The following is a 22,174-nucleotide window of genomic DNA, read 5'->3' as shown; positions in this document are numbered from 1 at the left end:
TTTTTGTTTTTTTTTCCCAACGGAATGTTGAAACTTCTTGCTGTCATGAGGGAAATGTTAAGGGAAGAATGCCTTTGCATGACCTTGGTGATTATGTGTGGAAGGCTTAGAAACATTATAATGACCAGAAACTAGTAATAAACACTCTGATCCAGCCTCACATGAGAAATAATTTTGCAGTATCCAAAAGTATTTTAAAAGATTTTCTACTCTACCTTCCAGGTGGTGGATACTGTGTTACATTTGCCAAAAGGGTGCTTCACAAATTAAAGTTGCATTTCGGTTATAGCATGGCATTTGGGAAAGATATCACAAACAGCAGGCCTTAATTTTCTTTGGAGGGAATTCGTTCAGCATGGAGAATGTCATTGATGTGCCTTGTGTCCTGCAGATCCAAAGGTCCATCTTGGAGCTGGCTGGCACCAGCTCTGTTGGACATGGGGGAAGTTCCTAGCAGTTTGTCAGAGAGCCACTCCTAGAGTACCCCCAGTACCAAAACCTTGCCACACAGACCCAGTACATGTTGGAAAGTCAGCAAAAAAAAAAGTGTAGGGTCTACTGGAAAACTCTGCCTGCATACTTGTAATATCTGTGTATATACTTATAAGAGTTTTCCATCACAAGTATTCCATGTTAGAGATAATAACACGGGTGACACTGTTTGGGCACTACCCAAAATGGAAATTGCTTGGCATTTGGAAGTCACGAGAAGCTAAAGGTTGAAGAAAAGATTGGCAGATGAGAGAACCAACTGGGTTACAACAGAAGCTCAACCAAAATCCAAGAAAAGAATACTAAACTCTGGAAAGATTCTGTGAAAGGTAGACTAAAGAAATTTTGAGCAGCTCTTATGTCACACAAAATAGGATAAATCTGAGAGAAATGCTGTAATTAAGCTATAGTTAGTTGTGAGTCAATACACACAGTAGGAAATCACTTACTGCAAGTCTTATGAGATGCAAAAAGCACTAGATAGCATAGAAAGAAGTTCTGAGATCAGTCATATGAGGTTACTAGAAGAGGGCAAAAAAGGTGTGGAAGTGTGAGCTTGATATTTGGCAGCAGGTAGATAAGTGCTGATCTGGGAATTAGGAGGAAATTTGAGGAAATCAAATGGTCTTTGTGAATTGAAGCAGAAGTGTCTGTAAAAACTGGAATCTGGTCAGGGCCCTATCATGTTGAGCACAGTTCCCATGTTTAATCATTCTCAGTACTTTTTTTTTTTTTAATACTTGTATTGTAATTACAGTTTTCAGTTTTCTTACTTATATTTGTTACCTGTAGCCTTGTCTGTACCATCTCCTGCTCCATAACAAGTGTGAAAAATGCCAAGAATAAAAGGACGTTATCAATGCTAAACTTTGTTTTGTGTATGTGTGCCTTTTTGGAATCTTCAGTCTTGCCGTGTTGAAGAAATGAATACTTGTATTGTAGTCAAGCACTGTTTAGACAGCATTTCTATTTTCTTCAGAAGGTTTATAGCTTATTATGACACAAAGAAAGAAAGAAAGTTCAAATTATTTCATGCAACTGAGTTTTTTAGATCTGCACTTTAAAAAATATATTTTTAATAATGCCTTCATGGTGATGTATAAGGCAAATGATTAGACTTTAGTAATTATTCAGGGCTATTAGTATTAGTTTTGCAGACCCAGAGTGTGCTGTGTCAGTTTGATGAGAAAGGAATTCTGAGAGAACCACTGGTAACTGACTTCTGCAGGATGCTCTCTAACAAGTGCAGTGCCTGATAAATATGGCATGAAGAATTGATTTGATGAGCTAGGAGCCCCAGAGTTAAAATGTTATCAGGATTGCTAATGGCCTAATCTGAGTTTGAGATACCCATTATCATCGGTTGTTTTTAGTCATGAATTCCCATTAGAGCTGTTTTGCCACACCAGAATTCCATAATGATATTTTTGTTTTGATGTATGTACCAGTATCAGACCCTTTAATGATTTTAATTTTTTTTAGAGTTGTAAGTGTACATTAGAGGCTTCAAAAATGCTAAGAATTCTGGATCACATTAAGTAAAATGCTTATCTTACATATTTGGTGGGGACAGTTAACATCTTTAATTGCTTTGCTGTCCCTGGGCGTTATGCTGCGATCCTGATTGTAACAGGGTGAGATGTGAATGGGGGACTGAAGTTATTGCAGGATGTGTACAGGCTGGCTAAGCTTAGTTAAAAAAAACAAAAACAACAACAAGCCCCTGTAAATTGCACATTATGGAAAATTTTTATGCTTCAGAAATTTTTCCTGTTAGAGTTAGGAGGAAAATAAGAATGAGAAAGGCAGCTTAAAATAAATAATGAAAATGAGAAAGAGGGTAGTATGGAGTGTGTTTTGGGCTCTGCATTGTGTGTTTTGTTTTGAGGAACCTTACTGTTTCTGGAAAAATTTGCAGTTTATGAAAGTGATTATACACTCTTGTCTTCATACCAATGGTGCATTTATTTGTTCAGCCTTACATACACTCTACACTTTTAGATAAAATGTAAAACCTATTTGAAAATGGTGATGAACTAAAATATATTCATTGTCAGCAAGGAATGTTCTAAAGCCAAGGAGTATTTTTTTTGCATATTTAGAAGGCTGGTAATCTAACTGTAAAGCAAAAATACAGGGGATTAGATTGAAGAATGAAATTCCCCCTTCTGTACTGTACTCTGACTTCCAGTGTACCATCAAACCATCTACTGAACACAAACTGCTTTATTTTTTTTAAACTAATGTACAAGGAAAATAAAAAGGGTTTGAAAATGCTAATAAAAACCCCCAAACCTACCCATAGCAATAGAAAGAGCACTCCAGATTTTCTCATCTTTATTTATCCTTTCTTTGACAGTGACTTGTTATCTTCCAATTATGTGGAGATTCACTACGAAGATGGAAAACCAAAATTTTCTAAGGTATTGTATGCTGAAATTGTCTTTCTGAGGGAATGATGCCATTAAAATTTTATAACATTAAAATGTTATAAAAAGAGAGAAAAAATGTTTTGCAAGACTTAAAAAGTTCAGAAGTGTTTTTCCACAAACAGAAGGTAACTGTGATCTCATCTTGTACGGATATCTCAGTAATACAAGAGGAATTGTACAAAAAGAAATGCTGTGTTTTGGAGTGAGGAGTAGTGAGGTGGTAGTAGTGAAAATGATCCATTCCTGCCAGGACAATTAGATCATGTAAAATACAGGAGGTGGAGGGATTGAAGTCACCATCAGATTAGTCTTCATTAATTATTTATGTGTCCTTAGCACAAAGTACAAGGAGATAGAATAATGGTGATGTAAGACATTTAGACAAACCCAAAAGTCTTGCAGTGATTTTTGTTTGCAAGAATTATACAGTCATGAAAGAGAAAATGAAAGATAACTGAAACTCTAACCGCTGGAGTTATTACAAAATCAGCATATTGCTAGACATCCAATTAATTTTGTTTGTCAGACTAGCTCCCAAATTGAATTCAGTGCTGTAGGCTATTGATCCAAAGCCAGATTAAAGTTCTGCAACGTAGTTCAGCCCTAAGGGAACCAGATCAGTCTTTTTGTTTGTTTGTAGTAACAAAATGAGGACTGGAAGGTTCCTAGGAAGGTTATAAACTACATTTGCAGTGAATAGCTTTTTTTTTTTTTTTATTTGGTTGAAATGCCAAAATATTTCTTGCAAATTTATTATGTGTAAATTATACCTGTATTTAAAGTGCAGATATGGTTGTATTCATGTCTTCAGAAAGTCCAGACTGTTGTTTGTCCAAGTATTAGATGCCTGGTCTATTATTTTGCCCTTGCTGTAGTGAATCTTAAATAAAACAATACATGGCAGATTAGGGCAGAATCAAACAATTCCATTGCAATGTAATTACTGAAATACGCAGTTTTGTTTTGTTCCACTGAAGAAGAAAAATAGTTTCATGTTACATACAAAGGAAGTTGTTCCATTAAGACTCAGTATTCTGCAGAATAGGCAAAAATGCTAAATGATGCAAGAAAACAATTCCCTCTGGCATTTAGAAAAGCTCATGCAATTGTCAGCTGCAGCACTAGCATTGAGCACTGCAGTTGCTGAATCATGAATGTGACTGGAAAATTATATTAGAACTCCAGACTCAGCAAATGGGCTACCTTTGCATGCTGCAGGAACTTGATCCAAACTTCCTAGGGGATGTTTTCTGAATTGCTTTATTAGAAGCAGTAATAGAGCTACTGAGGTCACGTTAATCTGTAAAAGGCTTCATTATAGATAGTAAAAAGATGCCAAAACCCCACACAGTTTGTGTAGGAGGTCAGATAAGGACTGTATCCTGGTCTTTTGCAGTGTCTTGTAATACTTTTTAGGCCTAAGTAAAAGTTAGTTTTGTTTCCTGATACGGATCTGAATAAGTGAGATCTCAATGAAAAGTACTGTATTTTCTAGAAAGAGGTAGTTAATTACAAAAATTACTGAAGAACAAACAGCAATTTCTTTACTCAGATGATCATCTTTAAAGAAAAATCTTGAAAAGCCTTGTGGGAGAAACATAATCAAATTTAGCTGTTAAAAAGCATGTTTTATGCATTCTCACTGATTGAAGGGTGAACACAGAATGATTACTTTCTGTGAGGTGTTTTAATTTAATTATACACAGTGACCTGTAAGGAATTTAAATCAGAATCTAAATAACTCATTAAATAAGATGCAAAATGGAAAGAAAGTCTGTCATAGACAAAGAGTGTTTACAATTTTGTACCTTCTCGAGTTACAATAATTGCATAAAGAATAGGTTTAATATGCATGTTGGAGTTCAGATGACATGACACAAGAATTAAAAATGTTTTTATGATGAATAGTAGGTTTTTCAGACAATAGCTGAGGGACAACCACATTCAGGGTTTTTAATAAAAATTTTTGAGAATACTTTTTATTTATCTGAGCTTATTGCTGATAGACAGTAAAGACAAGTGCATAAATTAGGTAAGTGTGTATTGTTACTGTTAGATTTCTTTTGGCATTGGTTTTAAGCAATGGACAATAAATCAGGATAATTTTGTTTGTGTGACTGTTTGTTTCTAAAAATTACTAGGGGGGAGAGCATTGTTACTACCATGGGAATATCAGAGGTGTGAAGGATTCCAAGGTTGCTCTTTCAACTTGTAATGGACTTCAGTAAGTGAATGTTCTCATTTTTTAAACACGGCTGTAGCTAATTATTATTCTTGAATATTATCTCTTAACGTGGGAGGAAACGAAACACTTCACAACTGAAATACAGGCTCAAAGATTTTTTGATGTTTGGAAATTTTTCTTAATATCGTTGGAATTAGTGTTTTGATGCTGTCTCATGAAACATTTGAATACAGTAAGTGCAGGTAAATATTTCCCCAGATGACTAACTGTGGTAAAGGATAAAGAGGAATTCTATTTCAGCAGTTTGCATGCTCAGTATTTATATAAGATTCTGTCATAGAAAAATGGATCTTTTTGTTAGATTGTATAAGAAAAAAAATGCAAGAAATCAGCATTAATTACTGCTAAGTGCAACTCAGCTTTTGATTGTATTTTGCATACTCAGGGTGTGTCATAGGACTTCCTTTTTTCAAGGTCAAATCTTTACCCCTTTTGGTACTTCATCATTGCATTGCCATTACATTTAGTGTTAGTCCATTAAATGTGCCAGGTATCTTAAAAATTCCCCAATGTTGGCTTTAGGTACATGTGGTAGTAATGAATATATATTTAATATTGTTTAGTTTTTCAGCCCTAAGTTTAGTTTTGTCTTACCAAAATTCATACCCTGGAGTCAAATCAATTGCCTTGTAATCCTAAATATCACCTTTTTTCCTCAATGTTTTAGTGGCATGTTTGAAGATAGTACTTATTTGTACTTGATAGAACCCATGGATCTGACCCACACTGCAGTAAGTTTATTTTTATCTAATTTATTTGGTTTGGGAGAGTGCTCAAGGAATAGCAAATAAAAGTATTAGAATAAATCAGTAAGTGTTTTGTCTCATGCATTCCTGTGAAAATTAATAGTATTTTAAAACACTTGATTTGAATTTGTTTAAGGTGGCAAATGTGTAATTATGATTTACCTACAATTTTTCTCTGCTTTTCTTTAATCTTTTGTTTCCTATTTGCTGTTGATCATTTAGATGCTGGGAACAGACAAATAAAACTGTCTCCCATAGCCCATGGTTATGGACTGTCAAAAAGTGCTTATTAATTTGCTCTAGTACTTGAACTAAAGTGTTCATAAATTCACTGAAAGGATCTCAGGAAGTCATTTATGCATTCCTCTCTAAATAGTTACATCTGATTGCTCTTGGCCTGCCATGATTCCACAGAAAGCATAATTAAGTAGATAATTATATGTAGGTACCTTAAACTTTGTATGTCTTAAGTCAGTGATCGTTGTATAGCTTAAATGATTGTGATCCAGCATATTCAAATACAAGATTATGTTGAATCAGCATACAGGACACAGGACTGCATTTATGCAAGTGTTTTTCTATTACTGTTTTTGTATTTCATGTTTCATGTGTCCAACAGTTTCTGAAACTTTAGCTGTTAACACAGCTGACACAATTTCACAGGCAGTAGTAAAACTAGGTATATTTCTAACTTCTGAGTGATTCAAGTATTCAGTGAAATGATTTTGCAACATTGAGACAGAATTCTTAAGATTTGTGTCCTGCTTGGTCTATAGGATATATTGCAGATGCTGTGCCACAGTTCTCAAGCCTGTCTTGCTCTAGTATGTTTATGACAGGATATGTATAGTATGTGACAGATAACTAATGCTGCAGACCCAACACATTTTAGTGACTGGACAGCTGAAATTAGAGTCTGAATAAAGATCTGCAAAATCATTGACTGATACTGTCAAAGAAACTGGATCAACATTCAGAGGACTCAGTATTGTTTGGACAGTCAATTTTTGGGCTACAAATGAAACTTCAGAGAGATGGGAAAATATTACATCTAAAAGAATCAGTTTTCCCCAAAACAACAAAACATGCTGTGTGTGTCTGTAATGTTGCACATGTTCATAAAGGTTGCAATTCTAAAAACTGACAACACAGACACCATATATTCATGGAGATTATGTTCATACAAGGAAGAAGAAAATTTGACTAAAATGTTTACTTGCTTGGGTGAACAAAGGAAATTATATATCTCTGAGTGATATTTCAGTAAAAATTTTAAGTAGAGCAAAAGTTTTGATCATAAAAGTGAGATACCATTTGGCAACTCAAGGATTCAAGTTGAACTCTAAATAAGAAAACAGATGAGATGCACAATTTTCTCAGAACTACTCAAAGTAATAGAGAGAGCTACAGAGAGCTTTCAGAAGCTCATTTTTAGATTGCAGTATGTGAGATAAATATCTCACAGCCTTCAGCATGTACTTTATTCATCTTGATTAATCTTAACTATAGCAGATACTATATAAAACTCCCTCTCCTTCCCCCCAGAATCTAGCAAATATATGCAGTATTTTTCTTCAGTGTGCTATGTATTTCTTCTTAAGGAAGTTACAGAACAGTAGCAACCTACCTTTTGAAAAGAATTGCTTGTTTTCACAGGCTCTGTAGAGGACGTGTAACGAAAGGAAGGAGCTGTTTTCTAGAGTAAATACTCAAATGTGGTAATTCGGGGTATGCCAGACTTCTAAAGAAAATGTCCATTAAAAATCGTGTCCTTTTGAAGTGTGGAATACACCCAAATAAAACTGGGTGAAAAGATCCTCTTAAGGACAGTATATTGATTGGTTTCTTGCAATTTTCTACAAGTAGATACAACTAGATAGGATGTTTTCATAAATAGTTGCTTTTCATGAGTGGAAGGAGGATTTCAACCAGGTATTATAGACATTCAAGTTTGTTTTATTGGAATAAGGGGTCTGTGTTCTCTACCATTAAAGCTTTTAAAGGGCTCTTTTAAGGTAATCTCAAAGACATCTCTGATACTTTTATTTTTTTGTATCCTGGTCAATTTGCTGAAGCAGAGAGGCTCTATGATTGCTCAGGATTGCAAATAGATTGCTTCAAATTGGTAGTATCCCAAATTGGTACCGTAGTTACTTGCATTTTATAGAAAAAAATAACAAAAATTATAAATACTGAAACAAGTGCTACATTTTTCACTTGATGTTACTAATTAGAAGAAAATTTCACATATTTTTCTTTTTAGGAAAGTAAAAGTAGGCCACATATCATCCAAAGAACTTACGGAACACAAACCTCCCAGCAGTCACGGGACCTTGGTATGTTTTTGCTTATGATTTTTAAATATTGGAAATAATAATATTCTTGGAAACTTGGAAAATTTGAATATTAGGCTAGCAGTGTTTATGAAATTGCTCATTATTTAAAAAATCTTGTATTTACCTGTTTAGCTGCCTTTTTTTCACAATTATTGCAATGAAATATAGACTTTTCAAAAGGCAGCTGTAAGATTTTCATCCACAGACCTGTATTTAGCTTTCCTCTGAAAATCACTGAATTTAATCAGTGGTATTAATGTTACTGAGGCAATGAGATGGAAGAAAGTGTGTATTCCAAGCCCAGGTTATAATTTCTTCACCTCTCCTTGCATGCTTTAATGTTTCTGAATGACTTGAGTTTTGAGATATTTTATGTATTTTTAAAAATGAGCTTTTGAATAGCAAGGGTGGTTCTAATTTTGGTGATCTTAATCTGCTTTTGGTTTGGACAGTGTACATAAGTAGCTTAAAATAATGCCACGAAATTCTTTAACTGTTATTTTTACAGAGTCTGGCTCTAGTTCTGAATGGCCCTTTCTGTCTGAACTGCAGTGGCTGAGGAGAAGAAGAAGAAGAAAGAGAGCAGTAAGTAGAAGTGTGACCCTGAATTAAGACCATTTATAAACCCAAACTCACTAATTTCTGTAGTTTTTAATGTCAAGAGAACATAGGCTTTAGGAAACAAATAGTTTTAGAAGCTTAATATTGTAATATAATACAGATAATACAGTTATCAAATGAGAAAATAAGACTTTTCTTCAAAAATAGAAAATTTGGAAGAAAGTTGATAAACTTTTGAAAGTGATGGCCATGTTGCACATCAATTAAATCTAAATTTAGCAGTGGAAATTACTTTGGAATTTTAATTTTTTTGTCTGCTTGCAAATAAAGAATTATTTTGAATGAGCTCTTGCTATTTTGTAGATATCTGACTTTATTGTCACTTGCACATGATTAAATTAAAAATCCAAATGAGGACACCTGGAGCTGGGTTACTGGGAGAACATAAGTGATCTTCACATGCATATGTGTCAGTTAAGGGAATAATTGAGTTAAAGGAGATTATTCTGTATTTCTTCACTGAATTGCACAATCCACACCATATTTTTGAGGTTGCTTATGTTTTTAGTAACTTCCTTCCTCATTAAGTCTGTGGTGAGTACATAATGAAAGGAGGAGGGAAGCAGTGGTGGTGTTTCTGCACTGAAGCAAAAAGATTAGACCCTGAATTTTCTTGTGATATGGCTCAGATTCTTAGCCAGTGTCTAAATTACTGGAGCTATGATTCTTTACCCTACTTGCATTTCTCACCCAGTTGTTTACTGGTTTACATACCCTAAACAATACATATTTAATATGTATATATAATAAAAATCAGCTGCAGTTATTTTTGAAAATCACTGTATTTTCATGATTTCTCAAAGAATTTCTTTAACTCATCAGTTATCTCGTGGTGTCTTTGAAGAAATGAAATATCTGGAGCTCATGATAGTCAATGACCATAAAATGGTAAGTGCATCAATTAAATGGTAATCTTCCTTTTGGTGACTGCCATATCTTCCATTTCTTGGCTGATATACAGAACTGTGCTGCATCAGCTACTTTTGGGCCCAGGATTTTATTTATCAGCAGCTATTAACATTTGTACTTTAAGACACGTTGTAGGCCATATAGCTAATGAAGCTTAATGTTACCTAAGACTTTCTGAGGCAATATTCCAAATGAATCTGGAACACTTTGGTATCATATGGATAAATTAATTTGCCCATAACCAACAAAATAAAGCAACAAAACATTTTTGTCTAGAACAAACACAATACATCCTATCTTTGAAGTTATATAGAAAGAGGTCAGAACTTGTTACTTTGAATTTAGTTTTACTAATTTAAATTTTAATGCAGCAAAACATGTAGACAAAACTCTAATTGGTCTTCATGGCTATTCCATACTTATAAACAGAAGTGATAATGGAGTGCAAGGTCAGTCTTTTGATTCAGAAAGTGTTTGTCATTAAAAAAACCCAAAATGTGTGGGGGGAGGAAAGATCAATTTTTTCAACTTTTTGTCTTGAGGGATGACTGGAAAAAGTCAGACTAAGTGACATTTGCTGTAAACAAGACCTTTTTTTGGTTTTGTTTTAAATAAAATTCTGCTGATACAATAGTTTTTACTTATTTTATTTGCAAGTAAAGAGCTTTTTATGTCTCTCACCCTGCTACAAGTTTCCCAGTACTTTATGGAGTTGTGGGCTCTCTTGTCAGCCACTGAAGGATGATATTTAGGAGCAAGAAATAGAAGATATCAGAACAGGATGCAGTAATTCATACTTGTTCCAGTGCTGAGTACAGTATCTGTTCCAGTACAGATAATGTACCCTCCCTTCACCTGTCTAATAAATCATAGAAGTAGTCTGGGCAAACATAACCTTTATTTTATCTGTGTTAATTTAGGGAAGTGGAGGGAATTTGAATGGGTGGAAAAAGTAGCACAGAAATTTCTTGAGCTGTTTTCACTTGTAAAGCCACCCGGTGGAAAATTTCTCTGAGTGATCAGGTGTTGGTTGTTTAGCAGTAGGGCACAGTAACTGAAGTTATGGGCATTTTGTTGTCTTGTTTGATGTCTGTGCTTGGTGTTCCTTATGAAGAGAAAATATTTTCCCACGTCTGTTGCTTTCCCCTGGCCTCTTGTATTGCAGACATGCTTGAAGGTGCTCACTGCACTTAGTACAGACATTGTTGTCTCCTCTCTGGCTTGATTTGTTGCAACTTTACAGCACAAGATTTTTTGCTTCATAGTTATCAGTGACTAAGAAGCAGATAATAATTGTTTTCAAATAATAAAATGGATATACTTAGGGAAGTGTTAACAGTTAGGAGTCACAGCCTGCCAGTCTGGGAGCTCACTAAATGTACTTTCAAAGTTTTCTGCTTACCAGGAGAGGGCAGGTTTCCCCTGCAGCAGAGATCTTCGTTGGAAGAAGTATCTTAAACCTCCTTGATCATTGTGTTAAATGGTTAGGACTGTATTTTCACAGTGTTTCCTTTCCTCTAGCAATAAAAATATCTCAGCACATTTAATTAGGTTGGTGCTTTTTTACTGCTTCAGGTTAATTTCTCTTAGGATCTGTGTTTAACCACATTATGTGGTATATTGCTATTGATTTTAGCATATTAATTCTTTCATGAAAACCAAGAACATTTTCCAAAGCATTTAATTTTACCTTTTGACTCTGGAAAGGTTTGGGATTGGCTCAACACAAAAGCCAAAGCCTCCCTTTCCCCCTTCCCCATTGCCATTGTTCTCTGTGGAGCAGTCCATGGTATACTGCTCCTCTCAGTGTACATCCTAGGCACTTACTACACCACACCTGAGAGCAGCTACTCCATTGCTCAGGAAGAGGGTCTTCTTCCAAGGCCTCTTTGTAAGCACTGTGTTTCATAGAGGGAATAATTGACACTGTTATGGGACACTGTGTAGCAATGAGACTTGCTGCTTTTAACCAGTAGTTGAAAATAGGGAGTTTTTTGATAAAGGCTTTTTTCCCCTGTTCCAAGCAATTTCATGTTCATTTTCTGTGAAATTTTGAAGACCTATTTTTCCTATCTGTAAATCATACTGATGATGTAATGTAATCTTGGTTTATAACTGTACAGTTTCTTTAATGTAATGTGGATTCATGTTCAGATACCGTAGCTGCATCTTAAAAAAGTTTTACTTGGAACAGAAGGGGCTTGTGAGGCAGGATGAGGAAAGACATGAAACCATTGTAATGACATGCACAGATATTAGGAAGCAGAACTTGTAATACAGCTAGGTCTATAGATATAAAAAAAAAATGAAGTTAAAGATATTCAGCTTAACACTTTTCATGTTCAAACACATATTTACTTTCACCATGCACTTCCTCTTCCATTTTGCCTTTTCCTATAACTACTGCCACATGTCACAAAAGTATTGTGCTGTTGTAGAAAAGGAGGCCTTTGCAAAGACCTGAGCATAGGAGAAGTGGTAAATGCTTCATCTTCATGTCTTATAATTAAAGTGATGGAACGTGGCTACTACAGTCTGATATGTAACCCATCAGGTTAAGCAGTTCTAGTGGGTAAAGCATCCTCTCAATTTTGAGCTCATGTTTTGTTCATGTTTACCTGTAATTTTCTCTTAAACATTTGAACTCTGATTCTAAGCACAGTATTTCTTGTGGTTAAATGCTCCTTTTACAGTTGGGAAAGGCTGCATAAAATACATGGCTTCCTTTATCTTCCAGGGATTCTTGAATATGAGATGTAGGCTGTGATCTGAAATGTTTTCTGAGTTTTGCCCTTACTCTTTCTTAAAATATACTGTAAAAATAAAGCATTAGTAATAAATCTTCAGGTTCTCACTGTGTTCTGCTTTCTCTTCTTTTAGTTCAAAAGGCACCGTTCTTCAACTGCATACACAAACAATTTTGCAAAGTCTGTGGTAAACCTTGTAGATGCTGTAAGTATCAATATTTCTTCTGAAAACTGACTTCTATTTTAGCACTGTATTAAAAATGTTACCATTTTCAGTTACCAATTTCAGTTACACTTTAAAGTGCACTTCTAGTTTCTCTGCAGAAAAATAGCCTGGGGTGAATGTATAAGAAAGTACCAGATGATCTGTGGCATTTTTCTTAAACCTTGCAACTGTCAGAGTTTGCCCTTGGCAGGGGTGATTTCAGGATCTGTAACCAATTAAGAATGAGATTTAGTCAAATTTAGATTTGTGGAACAAATCTAAATACAAGTGATTGAAACTGCAAGTATAGCTCACAAGCTATACACATACCTCTTGGGAGAAAAAGTGAGTGTGAGTAAAAAATCTGCTTTATAAATTTCTATATATAGCTTAAAAACAAACAAAATGCCACTATGGTACATTATAAATAGGTGGAACTGACACAGATACCATACTAGTGTCTGTGCAAAATTTAAAACAGTTTTGCATATGGCAAATAAATGAAAAGTAATATTTGTGGTAAAATTAATTTGCAAGTTTTTTCCCCCTTCTTTTTAATACACATATAATGATCACACATGTTTCAAAGCTCTGTCTGCAGTGAAAACAAGTAGATTTTCTAGTAGGGATTAACAAAGGCTACCAAATGCTGATTCTGAGTCCCTTTTCCCTTTGACCTTTTTGATAGCAGTGGAAATGTGTGATATGATTCAGTGCAAAACATTACCAGCAGTTGTTTGGCTCAGAGGAAATAGTGCAGTACTTGTTCTTACATATAAAGTGTACTGGATGTATATTGAAAATTTAGGTGAATGTATTTATAATACATGAAATACAAGAAGTATTTTGGGAAAATACAAGAAATACAGGAAGTGTTTTGGTCTATTTTTCTGTATTGACCTGAAAATGCCAATAACCTAAAGAAAAGTTACTAGAGCAGATAAAAATGTAAATAATTGTAATATTTCTGCAATTTATATTGGGCATACCTGAAGAAAAGGTGGCATCTCTATTTTTTCCTCATCTGATAATTATTTCTTTCTTTTTCTTCTGCATTTTAATGAAAGCTATTGCATCAATCTTTTCTTTCTCTATTATGTCTGTTTTTCCATTTTAATCTGTGTGTATGCAGAAACATCAAGCTTCATTCTTATGTAGAATTCAGTCCCTTCATAGAGATCCTACAAAATTACATCTTAATGGCTTTTTCTTTAAATAAAGCATGAAAAACAGCAGTATCTTCTACCTTGTTATTCTCTTGTGTCCATAGGATGTGGGCTGTATTTCTTACTGATTTATTGGGAAAAGGATATTGGCTTTCAGAGGCCTTCAGGTTCTCTGCCCCCTCTTCCATTCTTTTGTTGCTGTTTGCTTCAGGAAATAGAGTTTTCCTCTCAGCAAGCAGGAGTAAAGTCTTTATTGATCTACCCTATGTCATTTCAGGCAGTTTAATTTCATTGGGTTTTCTCATGTTGTGAATCATTTCTGTGTATGTTCTCAGCCTGTCTCCCTGAGATTGAAGCATGCTAATCCTCTTTTCCTTCAAAGGTCTTGGACAAAACTGAGCTTAGCTGGTTCCTATCTCTTGTTTTTATATTCCTCTTTTTTTTTTTTTTCCCCTAAGCTGAATATTATACATTGAATTTTTAATAAAGATGATGCTGCCCTAGATAGAAAACTGGGTTTCTGGACAGGGTGAATAAGGAATGCATCTTTTGTAGATCTGTAAGTTCTGCATAACCTTAGTTAATAAAACTTGACATTTTTGAACTGAACCTAAGGCCAGCAGCAGTTTTATGTCAGAATGAAATATCATGCACAATGTTAAAATGCATATTTTAAAAATGTTTCGTTATTATTAATGCCTGATTGTTGCTTCCTTGTCTTTTGCTACAGTAACAATAAAATTTATAGAAAAATCAATATTCTTCCTTATTTCCATTCAAGCAATGTGAGAATTAAGTGATTATACTATATAAATGTAAATCAAGCGTTAACTAAAATTTGGATTTATTAGAAAACGGAGAAATTATTTAATCTCAACTTTAAAATTGTCTTTGGCTACTCTTTGAAATAATTATTTTCTTTTTCTTTGAGATCACCCAGTGTACCTTTACATTTCTTCTTTGCTGATTTTTGCACAGGATTTTTTTGCAAAACTCAGTGGCAAAGTTATTTGCCATGAGAATTTTAAAGAAAATTGAGTGGCTTGAAAAAGAGAAAGGGCAGCAAGGATTTTTTTTTTTTTCCCCTCTTCTAAAACATAAAATGTGAGTTGATCAGAATATCAGCTTGTAGGAAATGCAAGGCATTGCCAGCTAACTGTTTCCCCATGTTTTCCTCCTGCTTTATCCCTCTTGTCCTTCCGCTTTACTCTTACTGGCTAACTGTGCATGTTTGACCCAGTGTTCTACTCCTGTCCTGTCCTGTCTCTGCCCTCAGATATACAAGGAACAGCTGAACACCAGGGTGGTCCTGGTTGCAGTGGAGACTTGGACAGACAGAGATCGCATTAATATTCACCCTGACCCTCTGCAGATGCTGCACGACTTCTCCAAGTACCGGCAGCACTCCATCAAGCAGCACGCTGATGCTGTGCACCTGCTCTCGTACGTACCCTTGGCAGTGGCTCACAGTGCTGTCTCCTGTCTACTGCTTTTCTCTACTTGCCTTTTCTTTCTTACTTTTTTTGCTTGGTATTCTTTGTAGCAATCAACATCTGCCTTCCTTAGGAAGCTTCGTTGGTATTTAACACCTGTTTTTAGTAGGTATAGTATATACTATGGTCATGTTGATATACATCCGTAATGATATTTGAATGTCTGTGCAAGCTGGAGACAGTGTCACTGTGAAGTGTCTTTTGAGGAGCCCTTAAGGACACTTAGCTTTGCTAATCGGGTGTGTCATGTGCTGCTTTTCCAGTTATGATCAGGAGAGGGCAGAGTTGACAGGATTAAGTGTTGTGACGAGAGTGTTCCATTTAATAAATTTGTGCACGCATGTGGCTGCAGCGATGATTTGTTAATGGCAGGTCTTCTCCTTTAGAGCTGTAATGAATTGTTCTGAGACACAGTGCGTTTTGAAGGGAAATTCCACTTGCATCACTGGGCACGACTTCAGCCTTGAGCAAGGATTATTTTACTTCATGGCATTGTAAGCAAAGAGGAGGGAAATGTGCGTTCCCCTGTGCAGCATAAAGATCTTAAGATGTCTCCCAGCAATATGACATACTTTGAGGATGGAGTAACTCATGTCTTCTATGGGATTCTACTTCTTCTGCAGAAGAAGATAAAAGTAGGGGATGAAGAATTTCCTCCAGATTTCCTTAATATAGGCATCACAATACAACACTGATTTTGTTCTTCATAATACAGGCACAGTGCTGCTGACATGTACTCTTGGTGACTTCCATGCATGTTTTGTGTCACCTTCTGAAGAGTTTGCCACCAACAGGCTCTTCTCATGGTGAAAGGTACCAAATCCAACCTGAAATAGAAGAAATTCCATTTAAACATAGGGCAAAAAAACCCCTTTCACTGTGAAGGTGGTCAGATGCTGGACTGGGCTGCACAGAGAAACTGTGGGGTGCCCATGCATGGAGATTTTCCAAAGCTAATGGAACATGGCATGCTCCAGCTGAACCTCCTGGGAGCTGGGAGGAGATGAACCAGAACATTTCCAGAAGTGCCTGTCAGGCTCAGCCCTTACTACAGTCCTGGCTGTGTTTAGTTAAGCTGCAGTCTGAAAGTTGTGATGGCTGTTAGAAGGCTCTGAAAAATAGATATATACCTGTATGGGGTAACCTGTCATTTAAAAAAACCAAACATTAATTTTCAAAGATCAGGTCATTTGTACATCATGCAGAGTCACTGTAGATTGTCTGTAGGCTGTATAGATTTATTATGACTATGAAGTTAAAATAGGTGTAATTCATAGTAATTAATAGGCATTTTATTGAATAATTTAGATCTTCCAGATTGCTTAACTGAATTATTTGAGGCTTATTAAAATGAATTAAAGGAGGCAAGGTTAAAGAGCAGTATTAAATTATTTTCCCTTTAGGTATACTTCTCAGTCGTTTCATTTGGATTTGAAACTAGAACTTAAATTGGTTTGGATTAAGATAATAATTTAAATAAAGTTCTCAGTACTGGTACATTTCAAAGCAGAATTTGTTCCTGACAGATCATAAATTGGAGCATATTGCTAATTTTTTAAAGAAATGTTATCACTTTATTGTCTTAGGAGTCTGGCACTCAGCCTTTCTGTTCTTGGTTTGTTTGTGGGTTAAGACTGATTATGACTCTACAAGAGAAAAATAGTATTTTTGTCAAAGCTTATATAAAAACACCTCTTTCAGTGTTGGTGTTCTGTTTGTAAACTTGCAGTTGCTTTTTATGCTAGAAATAGATGAATGTACATGCAAGCTATCACAGTATGTCTGAGAGTATGGTCTTTCAATAAGCTCTTGGTGCCCAATGTCAATGTGTTATAGTTTCTTCATTTTTATTTGTTTGTAAGGAATGTGACATTTCATTACAAAAGGAGCAGCTTAAGTTACTTTGGAGGTGTTTGCTCTGTGGCCAGAGGAGTAGGAGTGAACGAGGTAATTTTTTTTTTTTTTTAATGACTAAAGTGAAATAAAGTTGAATCCCTACATTATAATCTCAAGAGTTTACATGTTTCAGTATTCAGGGCTTTAAAGATAGCTTACATGTTAAAAAGTTAGGATTATCACAGCCAGCCTTCATGATCATCATCAAACTACTGCTTAGGGTGTTTTTCTTTTTAGAAAGTATTTCTGTCTGCATTATTCTCTTAGAAAGAACTTAAATTGGCTTTTATTATATTTGACAGAAATTTAGACCCAAAAATCTCAGACAGGAATATTTGAAACACAGCAGTGAATATCTGTCTTACCACTGTAAGACACTTGATCTTCTGAGGTACCAATGGCATGTAATTCTTCCTGAAATTTTTTAACATTGAAATTAGGAAGAAAATTGTCCCTGTGTTCTGGTTTTTTCACTATTGTTATTTTTTTCCACAGTGCAGTGTTAAATTGATAACGAAAATCTCCTGTTTTCACATGGGTTAAATCCTACTATTACAGATCTGTGTTGCATATATATCATATATATATATATAGCATAATATATATTTCTTTACATTAACCAGTGGAGAGAAATTGCCTGAGATCAGGAGAGGAATATTTTATCTGTTATGTACTTCATTGAGTTCATTTTCCTTATATGCTCAGAGATTTATGATTGACTGCACTGAGTTATTGAAGTAGTAGGTATATGGTCAGCCAGAAGGAGCCAGTGTAGTGTTCCTTGCAATAACTAATGGGTTTTTGTTTTTTTTTTTGTAATTGTGCTCCTCTTGGAATGCAGTATGGCCTCCCTTTGCCCATGGCACAGGAACTAGCACAGAGTCTTGCTCAGAATCTTGGAATACAATGGGAGCCAGCTTCCAGGAAACCGAGTATGTACATGGAGTCTATTGTCTCCCTTAGCTAAAGAAATCAACACTTCCTTTACTGTGTTTGAAAGAAATGCCAAAATTGCTGTGACTGTAGAACAAGAATTGCTGCTTTTAGAATTATATGTAGTGAAATTTCAGCTTCAACAAAATAAGAGCTGCCAGTTTAGCAACATTTTGCTTGACCTCAGTGATGTCTTGTGTCGAGAGGTTTGATTCATAACCAATATTCAGAGTTATATTGGTAAAAACACCATTGATTTAATTTAGAACTCGTTTGCTATCATAATGAAATCTGTAAATCCAATAGAACAATCGCTGACTTCTTAAAATGCAAAAATACCTGATTTACAATTGAAGATATGGTAAGGACTTGTAGTCTAGTCCAGCGTGACATTTGCTTAACTTGTTACATTTCTGCTTCATAGCCAGACCAGATTTGTGTGGCCTTAACACATGTAGAGTGTTGGTACAAAAACTGCTGCAAAGCCCTTTTCAGGGCTAAAGAAAATTGTTTGGCTTTTTCACTTGCATTTTGTAAGCAGTTTGGCTACCTTTTCTCATTGTTTCCTCTTCAAAATCATGAATGATAAGGTTGAATTTATTGTGGAATCACTTCAAATATCTGTGAATTAGGAAACCATGCTTAGGAATATTGTTTTATAAAGCATTGCTTTTGAACTGTATAAACCAGCAGATTGCTAAAATATTTTCTATATCATTGTTTTTTGGTTACAGGTAAAACAGTTCATACAATTTGGAAATCAGAATATTTTTTAACTGATAGAGGTTTTTGATATGATATCTTAGTGTCCTTATTTGGATGCCCTTTGTAGAGAAAGATTAATGAAAGACCTGGGGAGAGTAGAAATAACAATAAAAATAATCTCTGAATGTTTTGCATTGATAAACTTTGGATTTCCAGTGGTAATTACAGTACACCTATCCTTGGTAGATCATCTTTATGGGTAGTTTGCAGCTTCTGTGTTATCAACCATAAGGTGCTGATCTTTTGTTTTTATGTTATGAATTTGGTCACTGTTGACTTACATGCTCTGGCTGTAAATAAACTGTAAATCCATTTTCATTCAGCTGCTTTTTTCGAACGAATGTTTGATTGGCTGATTCACATATTACTGTTAAGAATTTTATGCCAAAGGGAAAAAGCCTGGCCTGTCCAGTAACAATCCTCTTTCATGGTATTCTGTATTTTTAGGGAAGAGAAAAACATTTAACATGAGAATGAACATTTTAAATAATCAGTATTTACGTGTACTGCACAAAACCTTGTGCTGCCTGTTTTGAGAGCGTGTAGGGAAGAACCTTGCCATCTATTTTTAGCTTTGTGTGCTGCCTGAAATTTTGTGTTGAGTGTTAAGAACCTGAAGATATGGTAATCTGAAAGTACCATATTTATTGAAAGTATTAATATGTCTTCAAGTGGGCTGGTTTCCTTTTTGGGGCTAGAGTTTGTACAGCCAAGCAATCATCAAATCTTTGTATAACTAGTCAAGCTTCATTTTTATAGTGAGTACTTTATATTTCTTGTAAGCATATTTATAACTTCTCTCCTTTTCTGTTGTATTTTGGTCTTGTCTGAGAAGAGTGTGACTGCACTGAATCCTGGGGTGGTTGCATCATGGAAGAAACAGGGTATGTCATAAATACCAGTAATTGAGGGCTCTGGAATCAGTCCATAGTTTACATTATGACAGAAATATTTACACATTATCTGTGTGTTTTAGTGCTCATAAACAAAAAACAGAAACAGTTGGAACTCAATCCTTAGGTAAATAACTTGTCAATGAAGTCTGAAGGGGAAGCACATCTGTATGGGAGGAATTTCATTGCCCTCCACTCTCACATACTGCCAAAGATTCTTTTCTTTATACTGTAAGCAGTGATTAGAAAAGGATAACTTCTGAAATATAGGGGTTTGAGTCTTATAAATCACTTCCTGTCAGTATCTTGCTTACTGTGGAAGCTTAATTGCTAAAATAATGGAGAAAATTAGTTACAAATAAGACAGAAAGAGCTTTGTTTCTTCATATGGTATTTGGAAGTTGGTTCTTCAGTAGACTTACTTCCTGTAGACTTGTAATTATCAGCCACTGTATGAATGCATAAATTTGCTTCTGGAATCTGAGGCATTGATCAGAATAGATCAGTTCACCTTCATATGGTGAACTTATCAAAGTGTTGGTCTGTGATGGAAGTATCAGAAGAAGAGGCTGTGGCAAAAGCCTCCTCTGTAGGAAAGGTTAACAGCTAACAAAAGCCAGGAGCAGAGAATGGTTATGCAGAAGCTGAAAAAGGACTGACTAATGAAATGAGTGGATAACTAGCTGCACTTTAAAGCCTTTTCACTTAACTCCATCAGTGTCAGGAGACTTTTTTTTCTTATATGGAATAATTCAGAGGGGTATAGCTCAGTAGCAGTGAACTGTGAGGAAAAGAATGGAGAACCTCCTTATTGCATGGTTATCCCTATCTTTAATAGTGTGAATAGATCTCATTCCCAGATCTCAGAACATGACTAATAAATATATCAATTTCTGAGTAAGAAGCTACTAATAAAGTAACATTTTCAGTAGTATGGGAATAAGATTGAGTTGAGGAAACATGAGACAAGTCTGTAACATCATGAACCAATGATTACTCTTTTCTTCCAGTATAAGAACTAGGGAGACATGAAAGCGAGATTAGAAAATGTGATTGAAGAAAATGGGATAAAATTATTCTTCTCCCAGTCTGTATTAAGCTGTGAAATTTCTTGGTGTAGCACCTTGTACATACTAAAAACAAACCTGAGGGGATACTGGATTATGCATGCAATAGAAGGGGTGAATAGCAGCTACTATAGTAATGTGGGTTTACTTTATTAAGAAATTTAAAAGCTACAGTTTTATATACTGTACATTCATTAAGTAGAAATATAAAAAAGTAAAATGTTTTAAAGCTTTTTCTTTTGTTCTGACTGTATTGTTTGAGAATAAGACTGAGTTGTCATACTGTTGCACACAGTGGTTGTAAGAAACTGGGATTTACAGTATTTAAAAAATGTTGTGACCCCTTTGCCCCCTTCCAGTAGCTGGTGGTGTTTCAAGCCATTTACTCACCTAATTCTTTGCCATTTTAGGGTATACCATTCCAGGAAATTCTCCAAATGCAGCATTGCAGAATACAAAGAATTTTTACTTCGTGGGGGAGGTGCCTGTCTTTTTAACAGGCCAACAAAGGTAATAAATAAGTTGGTAGTCAGGACATCTGCTACACATTGTAATGAAAATGCAGTAATTTCAGTGACATCATCTGTTCTCAAATTATTCAGGTATCTCTGTGGGTATTTTCTTGAGGTTGCAATTACCTGTTCAGCCCCATAGCATTTAAAAATAATTTTGAGAGGAATGCAACTTGTTTTCCGTAATTCTTCATACTCAAATAATGATAAATATCACATTCAGCATAAATCCACTACTTATTAAGCTGGAAGTAGTGCAAAATAAGTCCACCTACACTCAATTCTTGGACTTTGTGTCTGAGATTGTTAACAAAGATGCCAACTACCACATTAGGAATTAGAAATCCATAGCTGATTTCATACAGACAGTAGTAACTTTTAGCTTAATTTAATTTTAAGTGTACAACTAGCAAACTGTATCATAGGTGCTTCCTTGTACCATTGCTTTTTTTGCCTAAAAACTTACCAAGGTCATAATCTTTTCTAAGACAATGTTAGCCTGACATCCCTCTAAAGCTGAGCATTATAAAAATATTCCGTGTGGCTCTTTTTGCCAAGTAAGAGCAATCCAAAGCATTAATATTCTATTTAACCATAGTGTCAAACTGCTGTCCTTGTAGAATTTAATACCACATGAGGCTATTAGGCTGTTCTGTTTATTGTGCTATACCCTTTGGTGGACCATCACCTTGCACAATTAACTAAAAAAAAATTTG

The 22,174-nt window shown here is 35.2% G+C and overlaps 1 protein-coding gene across 1 annotated transcript in view; it reads left to right on the top strand.

The window, feature by feature from the left end:
- The window catches only part of ADAM23 (ADAM metallopeptidase domain 23), a 68,554-nt gene that overhangs the window by 20,213 nt on the left and 26,167 nt on the right, over positions 1 to 22,174 (top strand). Inside the window, exons 4-15 of the mRNA XM_062498290.1 lie at positions 2,852 to 2,915; positions 5,066 to 5,148; positions 5,837 to 5,900; positions 8,179 to 8,251; positions 8,760 to 8,836; positions 9,695 to 9,760; positions 12,662 to 12,733; positions 15,176 to 15,342; positions 17,255 to 17,339; positions 18,130 to 18,220; positions 19,822 to 19,870; positions 21,357 to 21,456. Of these exons, the coding sequence (XP_062354274.1) occupies positions 2,852 to 2,915; positions 5,066 to 5,148; positions 5,837 to 5,900; positions 8,179 to 8,251; positions 8,760 to 8,836; positions 9,695 to 9,760; positions 12,662 to 12,733; positions 15,176 to 15,342; positions 17,255 to 17,339; positions 18,130 to 18,220; positions 19,822 to 19,870; positions 21,357 to 21,456 (991 nt within the window). The remainder of the gene's footprint in view (positions 1 to 2,851; positions 2,916 to 5,065; positions 5,149 to 5,836; positions 5,901 to 8,178; positions 8,252 to 8,759; positions 8,837 to 9,694; positions 9,761 to 12,661; positions 12,734 to 15,175; positions 15,343 to 17,254; positions 17,340 to 18,129; positions 18,221 to 19,821; positions 19,871 to 21,356; positions 21,457 to 22,174) is intronic.

The sequence above is a fragment of the Cinclus cinclus genome, chromosome 9 (genome assembly GCF_963662255.1).
Source record: "Cinclus cinclus chromosome 9, bCinCin1.1, whole genome shotgun sequence".
Taxonomy (NCBI): Eukaryota; Metazoa; Chordata; class Aves; order Passeriformes; family Cinclidae; genus Cinclus; species Cinclus cinclus.
The sequence above is the reverse complement of the archived record's forward strand: the minus strand, read 5'-3'. Positions and strand labels throughout refer to the sequence as shown.